General features: G+C 44.4%; 1 protein-coding gene across 1 annotated transcript in view; it reads left to right on the plus strand.

The window, feature by feature from the left end:
• Positions 1-15,745, plus strand: part of SCFD2 (sec1 family domain containing 2) — a 306,279-nt gene extending 290,534 nt beyond the window's left edge. Inside the window, exons 8-9 of the mRNA XM_006113517.4 lie at positions 2,825-2,944; positions 12,936-15,745. Of these exons, the coding sequence (XP_006113579.2) occupies positions 2,825-2,944; positions 12,936-13,028 (213 nt within the window). The 3' untranslated portion in view covers positions 13,029-15,745. The remainder of the gene's footprint in view (positions 1-2,824; positions 2,945-12,935) is intronic.
• The last annotated feature ends 529 nt before the right edge of the window (positions 15,746-16,274 follow it).

Below are 16,274 nucleotides of genomic sequence, written 5' to 3' on the forward strand. Positions count from 1 at the left end.
TCTGGAGGTTGAGTCAAAGTGCGTGTGTCCCTGGCCACTTTTATAACCATCTTACCAAGCATGCATCTCTGCATGTGCCTCTGAGAGGAGACTTTCTGAGTGCTGCCTTGTCGTCTTTGTCTTCTCTTCACCAACCAAAATTACCAACGGTGGTTGCCATCTTGAGCTCTAATTATTTTTCTATTGCAAAATTTCTAAATCTGGATGTTTTGAAGTGTATTTCTGTAGGTGATTTGCAAAATTTTTTTGGGGTCATTGACATTTCATATTAAAAAACAAGTTTTTGAAGACTTGAAAACCTCATGAAATAAACTGGTGAAGAACGTGTGCTATATTGAGAGAGTTAAAAAAACCCTCCAATCTTCACTAAGCATAGTTTGTAGCAGCATGACAGAATGTATGTTGCTTTTTGTTATGGTTCATTTTTATTCTTCTGTAACACAGAATTGGGTTGTGTTTAGCCACATGGAGCTAGTCTCATCAAAAGAGAGAGCCTTGGGTGGTGGTATTATCAAATGGAAAAATGTTGGCAGAAACCCACATTCTTAACACAAATATTTTGTACCCAAAGTATTGTCCTCCTCCAAAGCACTTGTGAATAGTATAATAAAATTACAGGTTCCAAGCCCTTTTCATGACAACTTTAATTTAATTTAGAGCTTGCATGTCTAATAGTTGGTATTTTTTAATATGCATTTCTGGAATTTGTGGTTTAAATTTTAGTTTTCTGAAAAATAATACATTTTAGATATGAACCATGTGTTTGGATAGAAGCTTATTTTGACTGATGGAAATGATTTGTCAAATTTTTTCTCCTTTTCTGTATCTGTGAAAGGTTACATTTAGTAACCTTTTAATAAGTTGTAGGTTTTGTACATACATGTTTACAATGAGTTTCTTAGTCCCCAGATGAATTTCTTAAGGAGGACATTCTGAGGTGAATATCTGAAGCATAAATTATTCGAATCTTACTTTTTGATCATCATCTTTATTCTGTGTGTCAGCTAAAATAACACTAGGAAGTAAGAAGCAGCCATGTAAAGTTTATTCATTGCTAGCCTTTCGGCTGACAACTAATAGTTCTTGTACTGCATAGGAGTACCCTAGCACAGCCGGTTGGCCAGTCTTCATGTTTACCAGCTTTATGAACAGTTTGTTCTTCAGCGTTGTGGCAGTTGCCCATGCAGTTCACTGTAAACTCCTTGTAATTCTCCAGCACTTAAGCTAATTTTATGATCCTATTGGGCCAATTTTTATTCAACTGTTTACACTTTACTTGAACTCCTTACACTATTTGTAATAAGAATGGATTTGGTATTTTATTATGGATAGCAATGCATTTTATGAAGCCATTGTACTGCCCTGGGAAATTAGGGAAAACCTGTGTGTAGGGAAAAATGAGTTATATTGACCTACTGGTGGATTGTGGGTTTCACTGGAAAGGAGCTGCATGAAGTTCTTGAATTGGGGGGTAGACATGATTATGTGACAATTGCATTTGCTTCTGCTGCCCGCAGAATAAAGATGAATGAGGGAAGGCTAGGAGACTAAACATCACACACAGACACCCTGTTCAGGCACTGGCAGTATGTAAATTATCTGCCCTAATTTCAAACCCCTGATGAGCCCAACAGCTCTGCACCTGGGAGCAGCACTTGATTGAACCCACCGGTTTATCAAAGGCACTTTGCTTGGAGAGCTTGGAAACCTCCTGCTAGTTTCAAAGGGAAAAACCTCAGAGGGAGCCTCCCCTTCTGCAGACTGCCAGTCAGATCCAGAAGGGAAATCATGAATTGGATTGCTGGCAAAGAAACAGCCCAAGGACTAAATATAAGAGAGGCACAATAGAAAATAGAGGAGGAGCTGTACTCCGGGGAGCTGGAGCCATCAGGATCAGAGAGAGGCTGTGGGTGGTGAAAGGAAATGGAACCATGCTCCGCCTACACATAGATTGCTACTTTCATTTTATAGACTGACGGTTGGCAAAAACAACGAAAAAAACAAATTAAGCTCTTCTCAGTCCTCAGAACCAAATGTCTGGAGCCGCATGCATAGGGATGTGATGTTACAAGAAGAGGGATTGCTGAGTCTGCCCCAGGATGATCTCAATGAACGACTCCTATCAAAACATAACTGTAGAAAACAGCAAAATAAGCAAGCTAATTGCACCAGTAGAATGTGCTAAATGTAAACAATGAAGATAAAGATGAATACTTACTTTGTTTATTTTTAAATGAAAACAGTATTTTGTTTGCTCTTAAATGTCCTAACCAGTGGTTGCAACCCAAACACTGCAGTGTTGTTCTACTGCAGGAGAAAACTAAACTAAAACTGTCTGAAGTCTGATTTTTAAATTAAAGTAGATGGACTAATGTGTTTATGCTGGAGGAATTGCAAAGGGTAATTCATCTAAATGATACAAAGCACATTAGACACTTGTAATTCAGATTCCACAATATAAGGTAATGTATGTAAGCACATTTGATCTATTGAAAGTCATTGGCTTGATTCTAAGGTCTGCTAAGCACACACACTCCCTTTGACCTCAGTGAGACCTGTGAATATGCCACATCTACATATTGTTCCAGTGACTTTTAACTTGCCAGCATCTCTTTAATTTTCTATCCAACTTCCAGAGAAAACAGCATTTAAAAAAATCACTTCAGAGTTTCCTTTTGATCCTTCAGTACTCCATCTCGATCAGTCATAAATAGCCATTGCATTATGTTGTTTATCATATGCCACGTGCAGCTTTGTAGTCAAGAACACTTGTATTTCAAAATAAATGGATGCAATGTGAATAATGCTTTCTGTTGTTTTATAGGTGAGTCGTCCTCACCCCAAGGATCATCCTCTCCTGATTTTGTATATGGTTGGTGGTGTGACAGTGTCTGAGGTCAGAATGGTGAGGGACCTAATATCAGCACACAAACCTGGTATCCAGGTACGAAACCTTAAATGCTGGGATTCCTGTCTAAAGTAATGAAGGACAAATGAAGAATAACAAAGAAAATGCTTTTTATAGCGCTGAATACTGCCCTGGTACAGAACACACACACAGAAATTTGGAAAATAATGGTGTCAGGTGTCTGTTGTGAAACATCTGCAGGCAAGCAACTTTCAGGTGGAAGTTACTTAAAATTTGTTACGTGAGGCTCAGAACATTCCATAGGACTTCAGAATTTGCACATGCAATTTTCTGTGAATAAACATTTGCTTGGGTATCTACATGCACAAATTCAACTGCAAGTAGCAGTCCTACCAAATGCAGCAGAAATGACTGCCTTTCCAAAATATTCAGTTCTCCTCAGCCAGAAAGAAAATGGCTGGGATTAGGGGTCTCACAGTTTGTATTAGAGACCTTCCTATCAAAGTGATTCTGACCCTTTTTACGCGAGAGAAGGCCAGCACACCAATAATTGCTCACTGGGGCTTAAAACAGGGCATGTGGGCTCTATGGGAGAGAGACCTAGTAAGACAGAGCAACCTGATAGAAGCAGAGAGGGGCAGATGAGAGCTGCTTGAGCAGGAAAAGAGAGTTCCTGACAGTGGCAGCAGTGAGCTGTTACAGAGAGCTATATGAGTAGAGCAAAAGGTTGTTGGAGAAGACTGGCCAAAGCTGGGGAACTCCTGATGAGTTGGAAGAGAGCCTGTGCAGAGGTCAAGGTTTCCTCTAAACTGCACTGCAGCACAGCCCACAGCTGCTTAATCAGCCCTGCCTAGTAGGGTTGTCAGATGTCCAGTATTAACCCGGACAGTCTGGTATTTTCTCCTCCTGTCCAGTAAAAAAAAAATTCAGAAAATACTGGACACCTAAAATGTCCGTTATTTTCTGATTTTTTTTTTCCTGGCCAGGAGGCGAAAATCCCGGGTGCTTACCTGGTTCTGCAGATAGGGTTGCCAGGTGTCCTGTATTCAATGGGACAGTCCGGTTTTGGGGCCCTCTGTCCGGTAAAAAAAAACAGAAAATACTGGACATGTGCAATGTCTGGTATTTCCTGGTTTTCCAGCTGGGCGCCCGACAGAAGCCTGGCGGGGGCGAGGGGAGTGGCTGGGAGGAGGGGCACGATCGGTGCTGGGAGTTTCTGACGTAGGAGTGACAGCTTGGGAGGAGGAGAAGCCCTGTCCATGCTCCTGCGCACTGTTCAAGTGCATTATGGAGCGGTAGCCGGACTCGCTCGTGCTTCGCCAGGACCGTGCATGGGACAGGCAGCACCCTCGGATCTGCATGTGCCCGGGTCAGTCCTGCTCCCCGCACGGCCAGCCCCGCTCCCCCGACCCCTCCCAACCAGCCCCACTCCTCCCGGCCAGCCCTGCTTCCTGCCAGCCGGTTCTCCTCCCAATCTCCCCCGGGTAGCCCCACTCCCCCTGACCCCCCCACCCCCCGATTTTCCCCAGCCAGCCCCGCTGCCCCTGACCTCCCCACCCGACCAGCCCTGCTTCCTGTCTGCCGCCTCCAATCTCCCGCGGCCAGCCCCGCTGCCCCCAACCCCAGCAAGCCCTGCTGCCTGTCCCCCCTCCCTTCCCCCCCCCCCCCATGGGCCAGCCCCGCTCCACTCCCCCCGATCAAGTGTGTCCGGTATTTTTTCTGAAGATACCCGGTAACCCTATCCGCAGGGGAGCTATCTGGCCCGGAGCAGGAAGACAAGATGGCGGATGGGCCAAAAAGCCTCAAAAGCATTTCTGAAAGGGGCCATGCTGGGTTTTTTAAAATTTTTTTGTTTAACAACTCTTGGGTTTTTTTTCTCAACAACTTTGGTCTCCCCCTTTTTTTCCCAACAGAATTTTTTTTTGCAGAGGGGCGGGGGGATGTTCGGTATATTTGGTTAAACCATCTGGCAACCCTACCACTTCGCCAGGGGCTCAGGGCTCTGCGCATGGAGCTGCCTGACTAAGTCTTCAGCAGGGAGCTGCTGCTGTAGCTGAGGGAGAAGTATCCCTCCTTCAGCCAGGCAGCTCCGTGTGCGGAGCCCTGAGCCCCAAGCCCCTGGCTGGATTAGGCCAATTAAGTAGGGCCGTTCTGTGGCACAGCTTAGAGGGAACCTTGGCAGAGACCTGTTGGAAGAAGGGAAAGTTAGGAGAAGGTACGCGCAAAAGGAGAGTGAAGAGTGTGATCCTGGAGTGTGGATCCCAGGAGCATGGGCAGGACTTCCAGGCAGAGTCTGGCTGAATGTAAACACTGTGGCAAGCGGGCCTGACTGAGAGGCTGCAAGAACTTGAGCCCAGAACAAGGGGCTGGTCATGTGGAGGGACATTTCCTGAGCAGTGGTAGGAGTGTCAAGCAGGGAGGCCTGGTTGAATGGAACCCTGAACAGAATTCTGTGGGCTACAGGAGAGAAAATTCATGCTAGAGAAGTGGATTCAGGAACTATTGGGTAGAAGGTCTGTAGAAGGGGTGTGTGCTGTAACGGGCTAAATGAACTGGGCAAAGCGGGTGGGTGACCTGAGAGTGATGACCCTTGAACGGGATTGAAGGCTAGCCTTGTTTTACTTCGGGGTTTTGAGAAGAACTGTCTTTAGGAGGGAGCTAAGGACTGCGGCATTTTATATGAATAAAAAGGGTTTGAATTTGCTGCTAAGAGAAACAGTTTGCCTTTGCAACTCGGAAACTGAGGCAGACACACTTGTCACGCCATGACCTGCCACACGAGGGTGCCCCAAGCAGAGCCATCTTCTCACAGTCAGGTTTGAGTTGACTCTCTACACAGCAACAGGGTTGAGTTATTGCAGGGCTGGCTTAGCCTCTCATCTTTCTATACAGGCTAAATGGTTTCTTTGTTGTTTAATGAAAGTCAGGATGAGACCTTAAAAATCAAGTTCCTATCTGCTTCGCATGGACCTCAGATCCCAAAACATTTTCTGTAAGAGTTTGTTCCAACTTTACAGTTTACAATTTCCCCTTTGCCACCTGCAATTCAGCATGCTGTGCTTAAGTTGACAACCTGGCTGCCATCCCATCCCTCATAGTAAAAGACGCCCATCTCAAAGAATTTACAGCTGAATAAACAAGATGGACAAAGTCCATAAACAACCACATAGGCAGCCTTTCAAATATTCCTTCCATTCCCTGTAGCATTCTGTCTCCAAACCAGCCTCCTCCCCTGACCCATCCTCTCTCATCTGTCCACATGCCCCTGGCACAAAGGTGCCATTCATTGACCCTGCCCACACTTGGAAAGAGCTTTGGGCTCAGTCAGTAAAGGAGAAGGGAAAACTGTTGGAAAGCATCTTGAAGGTCTGCTGCTCCACACACTGTCTGCTTCTGAGAGAGTTTAGCTCCATGTGGCGTGGGTTTCCTGAGTGAGAGGACAAAAAGTCTATCTGACTAGTCCTCACTACAGTCACATCCTAGTGGAGTGGAAAGGGCAGAAGTTGCTTCTGGCAAGGTCTAAGATACTGATAATTTTTCATTTGGAAGAAGGTGTATGGGAACAGCTGGATTTCTCCTGGGAGTGGGGAGGCAGGCACAGAAGGTGATCCTTTTAGCTGCAAGAGGGATGCAGAGAAACACTCCATAAATAGGAATGTTAAATATTGGTTAATTGAATAGTCAATTAACATCATGAATTCTTCTTGGTTAGTCGGCTATTCTATAGTCCCCGAGGGTGGGCCCAGCAGCCAGTGCACTCTGGCCCCACACCTGAGGAGCCCCCTGCCACTCCACGCTGACAGAGGCAAGGCAGGAACTGGTCTGTGAGGGGAGCCAGTTAAACATCCAGCTCCCCTCATGGATCGGCTGATACAGAGGCAGCAGTGCAGGGTGGCAGCAGCCCCTGTCCAGGGCGGGGTTGAGCTCCCAGACTTGGCACAAGATGGAACTGAGCTGGGCTGCCTGCCCTCCTGGCTCCTAAAACACTTCAAATGCAGAGCCACAGCATGGGTAGGTCCCAGACCCGGCGCTATCCAAGACTGAACTAGGCTGCTGGCCAGCCTGCTTAAAAATTTACTGGGAAGGGGGAAATGTGTGTAGTCTATAACATTAACCAATAAGCTTTTACTTATCGGTTTATTGGTTAATCTACTACACTATTACATCCCTACTCCATAACAAGCTGCCTGTGTCATTAAACATAAGTCCTGTTCCAAAGGCTGACTATCCACTCTCTTGTTTTAATTCCTGCATTTCTGACTAATGAAAAGTCTTCAGCAAAATGGAGCCAACTAAGGCAGACCTGCCTCTGGCTTAATAGCATGATTTCCACACTTTAACAGCATCCTTGAGTTGAGAACTCAATATTTTTATAAGATTAAATGCCCATTCCAAGAACACTTTTTTCTATCTGATAGCATGTTTCTCCCCAATTAGCTTCTCACTTATCTCCTTAACACAGTGAGTCAAATTCTGTGCTGTCCAGAGCAGGGACTGAGCTGTGACGTACTGATGGACAAGTTAAGCCAGACTCTAAATGTATTAAAATAGCTTGATAAATAAGCACACAGTTAATGAGAGAGATGGTGTAAAACTATGCAAGAAGGCTTTTGGCTAAAAGGGATTGAGATTTGACAGTGGTGACATGGAATCTGGTGCTGCTTTGCTTTGGTTGACCCTCACGGCAGGTCACCCTTTGAGGCAGATTCCCAAAGAATTTAGAGTTGCCACAGCTTTTTCTGCTGCTTGCCTTTGTATAAAATTGTTACATTAGGGGCTAAAGAGCTTTAGAGGAGCGTTCTGAGAGGAGGAGGGGAGGAAGAAAAGAAATGACTGAGTCTCTTGCATATAAAAGTGTCTGAGTTAGTTGGATTTACCTGGATTTCTAGAGTTCAGCTGTAAATACATGCCACCTGTTTGGGATTATTCTCTATTCAAAGAGCCAGGCATTCATCTACCACAAGCCAGTGTTTAACAGAGCTGTTTTTGTGATGTTCAGACGATCAATTTCAGACAGCAGGGCAAGATGAAAACATTGGCCTCGCCATTCCATTTTACTTAAACAAAAACCTGACATTTGCACTAATTATTGGCACTTCTTTTAAACCAGAGTTGCGGAGGGAATGTGAAAGTAAAGCGTTTTATAAAACAATAGTCAACCTGTCAGCAGGTCAATTTTCCACCAGTTGTTCCAGCAGTTGTTTGCAGTTTAGATAAATGAGAATTAAGTCTGACTAATTTGAAACATATCTTTTATCTGTATGAGCAAATTATATATTTTAGTGTAGTTACAGGAACATTTGGTTCATCTCTTTTCATTGTGAGACACAAAAGAGAATAGTGTATTTCAGGCCTCATTTGGTTTTGGGTGAAGCTGAATAGCTCTGCATACCACTTCACTAGAGATACCACCCATAATTGTAATGAACTGGTACCTTTAACACCCTCTAAATATGGAATAAACAGAAACAACAGAACTAACAAGAATGGCTTTTAAAACTATAAGAAACGAAAGAGGAAACATGGATGTTTTAGCCCCTTCTTGTGTGCCACATCACTACCAACCCACAAATGTTTGACCAGATGCCAACATGTCTATACATGCATGCATACAAATTTCAGAGATCCAATCTACAGCAGAGCATGGTGGCATGTGGCAATCTATGTACCTGCACCTTGTTTACCGTAGTCCCAGCATATTGATGGAACAATGACAGACGAGAGCTGAAATATAAAAACATGCCCAATTTATTCAAATTCATTTTAAATTATTTATTTCAGTGAGGTCTCAAACATGCCTTACATAGAATCATAGGACTGGAAGGGACCTCGAGAGGTCATCGAGTCCAGCCCCCCACCCTCAAGGCAGGACCAAGCTCCGTCTACACCATCCCTGACAGATGTCTATCTAACCTGTTCTTAAATATCTCCAGAGAGGGAGATTCCACCACCTCCCTTGGCAATTTATTCCGATATTTGACCACCCTGACAGTTAGGAATTTTTTTCCTAATGTCCAATCTAAACCTCCCTTGCTGCACTTTAAGCCCATTACTCCTTGTCCTGTCCTCAGAAACCAAGAGGAACAAATTTTCTCCTTCCTCCTTGTGACACCCTTTTAGATATTTGAAAACCGCTATCATGTCCCCCCTTAATCTTCTTTTTTCCAAACTAAACAAGCCCAGTTCATGAAGCCTGGCTTCATATGTCATGTTCTCTAGACCTTTAATCATTCTTGTCGCTCTTCTCTGTACCCTTTCCAATTTCTCCACATCTTTCTTGAAATGTGGTGCCCAGAACTGGACACGGTACTCCAGCTGAGGCCTAACTAGTGCAGAGTAGAGCGGCAGAATGACTTCACGAGTTTTGCTTACAACACACCTGTTGATACAACCTAGAATCATATTTGCTTTTTTTGCAACAGCATCACACTGTTGACTCATATTCAACTTGTGGTCCACTATGACCCCTAGATCCATTTCCGCCATGCTCCTTCCTAGACAGTCGCTTCCCATCTTGTATGTATGGAACTGATTGTTCCTTCCTAAGTGGAGCACTTTGCATTTCTCTTTATTAAACCTCATCCTGTTTACCTCTGACCATTTCTCTAACTTGCTAAGGTCATTTTGAATTATGTCCCTATCCTCCAAAGAAGTTGCAACCCCACCCAGTTTGGTATCATCTGCAAACTTAATAAGCGTACTCTCTATCCCAATATCTACATCATTGATGAAGATATTGAACAGTACGGGTCCCAAAACAGACCCTTGCGGAACTCCACTTGTTATCCCTTTCCAGCAGAATTTAGCACCGTTAACAACAACTCTCTGACTACGGTTATCCAGCCAATTTTGCACCCACCTTATCGTGGCCCTATCTAAGTTATATTTGCCTAGTTTATCAATAAGAATATCATGCGAGACCGTATCAAATGCCTTACTAAAGTCTAGGTATATGACATCCACCACTTCTCCCTTATCCACAAGGCTCGTTATCCTATCAAAGAAAGCTATCAGATTAGTTTGGCATGACTTGTTCTTCACAAACCCATGCTGGCTATTCCCTATCACTTTATTACCTTCCAAGTATTTGCATATGATTTCCTTAATTACCTGCTCCATTATCTTCCCTGGGACAGACGTTAACCTGACCAGTTGTAACACAGCATGGTTATTTATGAAATACAGTTCTGACCCCTGATTATCATTTGGGGGTGATTGATTTGTGTTCTTTTTCTACCTGGAAATATTGTGTGAAATCCTGGTCCCGCTGAAGTCAAAGGAAGCATTGCCCAGGGGATTTCACCCAGGCTACGTCTAGATTACGTCCCTCTGTCGGCAGAGGGATGTAAATGAGGCACTTCGAAAGTGCAAATGAAGCTGGGATTTAAATATCCCGTGCTTCATTTGCATAATTGCATCATGGTGCTCTTTTGAACAAGCGCCATTTTGAAAGTATGACAGTGGTCTAGATGCGGTTCTTTTGAAAACGGCAGGCTTTTTCGAAAGATCCTGTACTGTGCTGCATTTTCATTAGTATTGCTGCTTGCATCATACTGTCTGAGCAGTGTAGTCTGAAACTTCGGTGCTTGTGAATTCATTTTCCTTGTGTCTTCTTGCAAGCCATATCTGGTGATATCCAGAATTACCAACTACCATCTGATGGAAGGTTTGCCTTGTGGGATGATTAATTTGCCAAATGAATTGGTTTCTGTTTCATAATTCTCTTAAACAAATCTTCTATTACCTTCCTGTTTTTTATGGGGCACTCCTCATTACAGTGTAGTGAATCATGGGGGTGATCCTCCAGCCACTTTGTGGTGACTCTCATGACAAAATGTAGCAGTGCCACAGACAAGGCCACACATGTTAAATTGGGGGAGAATCTGCAAATGAATTGTATCTTCTTAAAGAGACTTGCCTGCGCATTTATATTATGGGTAGTTCTACAAAAGACTGGATTGTCTGCTCTCCATAGAAACAGAGGGTCATATGCTGTCCTTTATTCACAGGTGAAACCCCCGTTGATATCAGTGTACATGAATAGATTGCAGCAAGACTATCTTAATGTCAGAATAAATCATCACTCTCATTTGTTTATGCAGTCTCATTTTATCAGTTGAACATCTGATAATATGAAAAAGATGAAATTGCTTTTATCTGTGAGAGGTGGTGGTTTGGCCCGTTGATACATAGACAAAAAAATTAGTAATATGTCATCTTGTATTAGAATTAAGCGGAGCACTTAAGAGGAGTGAACAAACTGTACTGTACTCTGGTTCCTCTACAGCATAAATAGAAAAGTGGCAGCCTTTGGCACAATGGTACCTGCAAATTACAGAGCTGGTCTTAAGCAATGGGAAATAGAAGAGATAATCAGTGTCATTTTGATGTAGTTTATGTGGGAGCGCACAGGAGGTTATCTCAAAAGAAAGTGTAGTAATTTATCTCCAGATTCTTTTCATTATTTAAAAAGAGATGAAAGAAAAGACAGGAATATGGAGCAGAGGAGGCTTAAATGTAGTACTACGGAGATCTGGAGGATCTGATCTTTTTTTTTTCTACTCACCTGTAATATTTGAATATCAGATAGCAACATATGTATGCATGTTTTTTTACAGCAAATGAAGATCAACTACTAAAAGAAAATAGGTGCATGCACACTCACTGTTGGTATTTAAATTAGAATTGACATAATTTATACTTCTTTATTTGGGATTTTTCTAAACTAAATACCCTTAATCTTACATTGAGAAAACAAATTCATTTTTAAAGTGAGTCTAGTAGAACCCTCTTCTCCAGTTTGCCCTGATCTTTGGGCCTGATCTTACAAACACTGCTAAGCAGAGGGCTTTTTATACTCAATAATCACATTGACTCTCTTGGAAGTAAGCCCTACACACACCATAAAATCAGCAGGATTGGGAATTTAGTTGCTAATCAAATCATGTTAGGGATATGCAAACCTGCTATCATTTGGGGAAGAAAAAAAATATGCATTGTGTACAAATATCAGTTTATGATGTTCTGCTGCTTAAAGGATGAAAAGAGTAGGCCGGCTGAAAAACATTTATGTGTTGTGAACAACTTTAGTTTTCAAAATTTGTTTTTGTTCCAGTGCTGGATGTTGGCACTGTTCTGTGAAAAGAATTAAATATTCATTGGGCCAGACGGTGGGAGTAGGATTGGGAAGCTAACTCTAAAGCTTTGTGCATTGGTTATCTGTCTGGGATTGGAGAGAATTCAGGTTGAAATCCCTGCTCTGAATCGGAAATACAACTTCAATCTGGGATTCCTATATTCTGTTTCTAACTAGACATTCAACCCTGACCTGAGAAACCTTCCCAGTAAGTATTGTGTCAGAACCAAGATGTTTCTGGGAAATACTTTGGGTTCTGACAAAACAGTATCTTTGTGGCAAAAGATTTTATCAAAACTGTTTTTACCAACTCTGGTTAATGGGGTGATGCTGCCTTTCATTCGGGGCATACTTTCTCCTTATAAAGAGAGTAACAAAGATCATCCGTACTGTGGCCTTGGTTGAACTGTGATCCTGCTGGTTGGAACCCCATGTTCCTTGTCTCAAGTGGCAAGTTTCTGACAGTTGACTGAATTTCATTGACTAGCCACAGCAGGAAGGCAGCGCATTCTGTAATTTCCCCCTCAGCATAAACAAAGAAGAAACAGCTGCAATTTGGAGTCACTTGTTGACAAAATTCAGTGCTGTGGCAGGGGAAATTGCAGGTTGATCAACTAATATGTCAAAAGTAAACACAATGGGAGTCATAACAACTCACTGTGCTACCTTGGTAGTGGAACTGTGTGGGGTGAATGAGTCAAACTACAAATGCATTAGGAGTAGGATAGTAATGGTTGTTTTGCTCCCACTGAAGGTAATCGTTAGCTGAGCAGGTGGTAGCATTGGACCAGTAGTTGCCACCCTCAATGAGCATAAGACGCCAATAACTCCTCTGCTGTTCTGTAAATGAATGGAACGTGGTTAGAGATCTTGCTCTGATTGCAGACAAGATTAGTCTCCTGAATTGTATTTTTTTTATTCTGTCTTCAGGTAATTATGCTCTCCTCAACACTCCTGACACCACTTAACATTCCTGAGTTGTTGTTTGCAACAGACCATCTACAACCAGACATAGGCATCTGAAGAGTGCAGATCTGCAGAGAAGATAAGTGGTTTGCCTTCCCTGGAAATACCACCCTCTGGCCTGTCATGCTTTCCAATAGTCTTCCAAAAATGAATTCCTCTAAAACTAATTGTGGCTGTAATTGCAAACTGAGTTGAGCAATTTGATAGCTGCCTGCAAGAGGGTGGATTGAATGGGTTCTTAGAGCACTTAAAAAAGCATTCATTTTTTCCATGATGTCAAGCTGGCACTCAGCTCCTCCCTGTTGAATGATATCGCTAAGGAGTGCTAGCATGGGCCCTCCCCACTGCATTGCCCAGAAAACAATGGCTGCCTGTAGTAATTCCCCAGATAAGGGGGTAATTCTGGAACAACTGCCAAGGGCCAGATTCAGTCATTTACCTTCACTGAATGGGACTTTCCACATAGTAGTCCCATTGATTTCAGTGGGGTTCCTTGTAATGTAAAATAGAAGTAAAGGTAGCAGAACCTAGGCCTGACCTGTTTTGTTCCTTGCAAAACATATGTGCCTTAGTGTTTAACTCCTGTGCAGTCTGTGACCCTATCTCCAGAGAGAAGCCAGGAAGCACAGCAGTGAAACTGCGTTGTCCCGTCAGTAGTAAAATAGCTACCAGCCTGCTGATGGCTTTAGTGCTGACTGGGGAGAGGCAGAGAGAAGCCCACCATAATAAAGCTGGTGAGTCATGTACTGACTCTCTCACAGGTCCTTGGTTTCCTCTCCTGTTTGCCCCAGTCATTGTCCCATGAGAAGAGTCACTATGATGACATTCCCCTGTGCATCAATATTCACAGGAGAACATGTGGTCTGTGATGATTAGATGTTTCACTTTATTAATCCTAGAGGAATGCGTCTGTGAGGCACAGCAAATAAATAACATATTCCCATTTGCAAATACATTGTGGAGTCCAAAAACAGAATAGTCTTTTAAATGGTACTTTGAATCACAAGGGTAGGAAAAGCTTTTGAATTTAATTTATAATTAGGCAACAGCCTTTACCAAGGCAAGCTTTCTTTGTTATGTAACTTTGCTTTTTTAAATTTTGCTTTAATCTTCGGAGGAGAAAAACACAAGTGGCTGAGGATTCCAACTGTATTCAGCATTGAGATTCATAAAAATGCAGCAGAATACACTGGTGCCACAAAGATGCAGTGTATTGTCTCACTTTATTCAACCCAGGGATGTTAAGACTACATTCTACCCTAAGGTTATGTCTATACTCGCAGCTTCTTGTGCAAGAAATATGCAAATGAGGCTAAGTGTGGAATATCACTGAGCCTCATTTGAATGCCTAATGAGCTGCCATTTTTGCAGGAGAGGCTCTTGCACCAGAAGGAGCTGTCTACACTGCCCCTTCTTGCGCACTCCTGCTACGCCAATTATTTTCAGGAATAATGGCATATTGCAAGAGGGGTTTTCTTGCGCAAGAAGGGGCAGTGTAGACAGCTCTTTCTAGTGCAAGAGCCTCTCCTGCAAAAGTGGTGGCTCATTAGGTATGCAAATGAGGCTTGGCAATATTCCATGCTTAGCCTCATTTGCGTATTTCTCACGCAAGAAGCCGCGAGTGTAGACATAGCCTAAGAGATTATTTGAAGTTACATTTTAGGGGCACATTTTTAAGCCCTCTTTCTATCTACAGCAAAGCTCCCCTACTTTAGCATTCTTTTTAAGCCCAGAGGATTAAATAGAAACTAGTTATTTAACTTTTGCTCACTAGCTGATGTAAGTTCTGTTAAATCAGTGGTCCCCAACACGGTGCCCACAGGTGCCATGGCGCCCGCGGGGCCATTTGTGTGCGCCCACCAAATGCTCGGGGCTGGCCTGGCCCCGGGCACGTGGAGCATGCATGGAGCCGGAGCCAGACACCGGCCCCAGGAGCGCCGCGAATTGGCCGCTCGCGCCCTGGGCGCGCGGCGCTTGCAGTGGGGGGCGCCGGCCCCGGGCGCGCGGCGCTTGCAGGGGAGGGCGCCGGCCCCGGGCGCGCGGCGCTTGCAGGGGAGGGCACCGGCCCCGGGCGCGCGGCGCTTGCAGGGGAGGGCACCGGCCCCGGGCGCACGGCGCTTGCAGGGGGGGCGCCAGCCCCAGGCGCGCGGCGCTTGCGGGGGGGGTGCCGGTCCCGGGCGCGCGGCGCTTGGGGGGAAGACCCCGGACGCACGGCGCTTACACGGGTGTGCCGGCCCTGGGAGCATGGCGCTTGTGGGGGGGCCCCCGCTCCGAGCACGCGGCTATGGGGGGGGGGGCTGCCCCTGAGTACGCGGCTATGGGGGGGGCGCCCCCGGGTGTGCATGTGTCCCCACTCTCTGGCGCCCGGCAGGCGAACGGCCACGCCCCCTGGCGCCCGGCAGCCTCTAAAGGTTGGGGACCACTGTGTTAAATGTAATCTTTTCCTGAAAAGCCTTAATTGTGTTTTAAGAGTGCACGGCCATGGCCAGAAGGGAACAAAAGATTACACTGAACCATGAACAAAGTGGCCTTTATGGAAACAGATTTAAATGATGAATATAGAAACATTAGATTACACTGTATTTGATGGGCAAGTAACATATCAAACAAAACACATATGTTTTGCTAAAAGCTTACTGTCTCGTTGATTGAGTTAGAGAAATAACAGCAAACAGCCTGTCTCTGTGGTGACATTTCTTTTTTTTTCTGTTCACCTTATCCAAATATCGATGTTTTTGAAATTACATAACAATAAAGCAAAGAATGCAAACCTACTCATCATCTTGGCTTTTTCATGCACACCAACCCCTCATCTTTGTTGTATACATTCTATTGCAGTCAAGCAGCCAGGGCTGAAAGGAGAGAGATGATTGGCTACTGTTCAAGGACAAGAAGGCAGACCTTGAGCCTTTGGGGATGAAAGGAGACTGGTGGTTGTGTCCCCTAGTTTGAGAGAAGGCAGGGCAGGGTAAGTGTGATTTTGGTGGTTGTTAGCTACAGAGGTTTTGAGGGAGGATGAGGTAGAGCACAAGTTAAGGCCAGGAACCAGATCTTATGGGGGAGGGGGGATTCAGCCTGGGTACTGCATGCTGTTCCAAAGGAGGTCAGGGGTAGCACCCCAAAGTGCTTTAGAGGTCAAGTGGATAGCAAGGTGTCTGTTGCTCATCCCGTGGTGGGCACCTTCTCTTCTGCCAGCCACACAGACACAACCGAATTCAAGAGCCTTTGCGTGCCCTCCAGTTTTCTACAAGCAGGAACAGCTCAGAAGATGCCTCTGCTTCATCAGGCAAACCTCATCTCCGA

Source organism: Pelodiscus sinensis, chromosome 5, assembly GCF_049634645.1.
Source record: "Pelodiscus sinensis isolate JC-2024 chromosome 5, ASM4963464v1, whole genome shotgun sequence".
In the NCBI taxonomy this organism is placed as follows: domain Eukaryota; kingdom Metazoa; phylum Chordata; order Testudines; family Trionychidae; genus Pelodiscus; species Pelodiscus sinensis.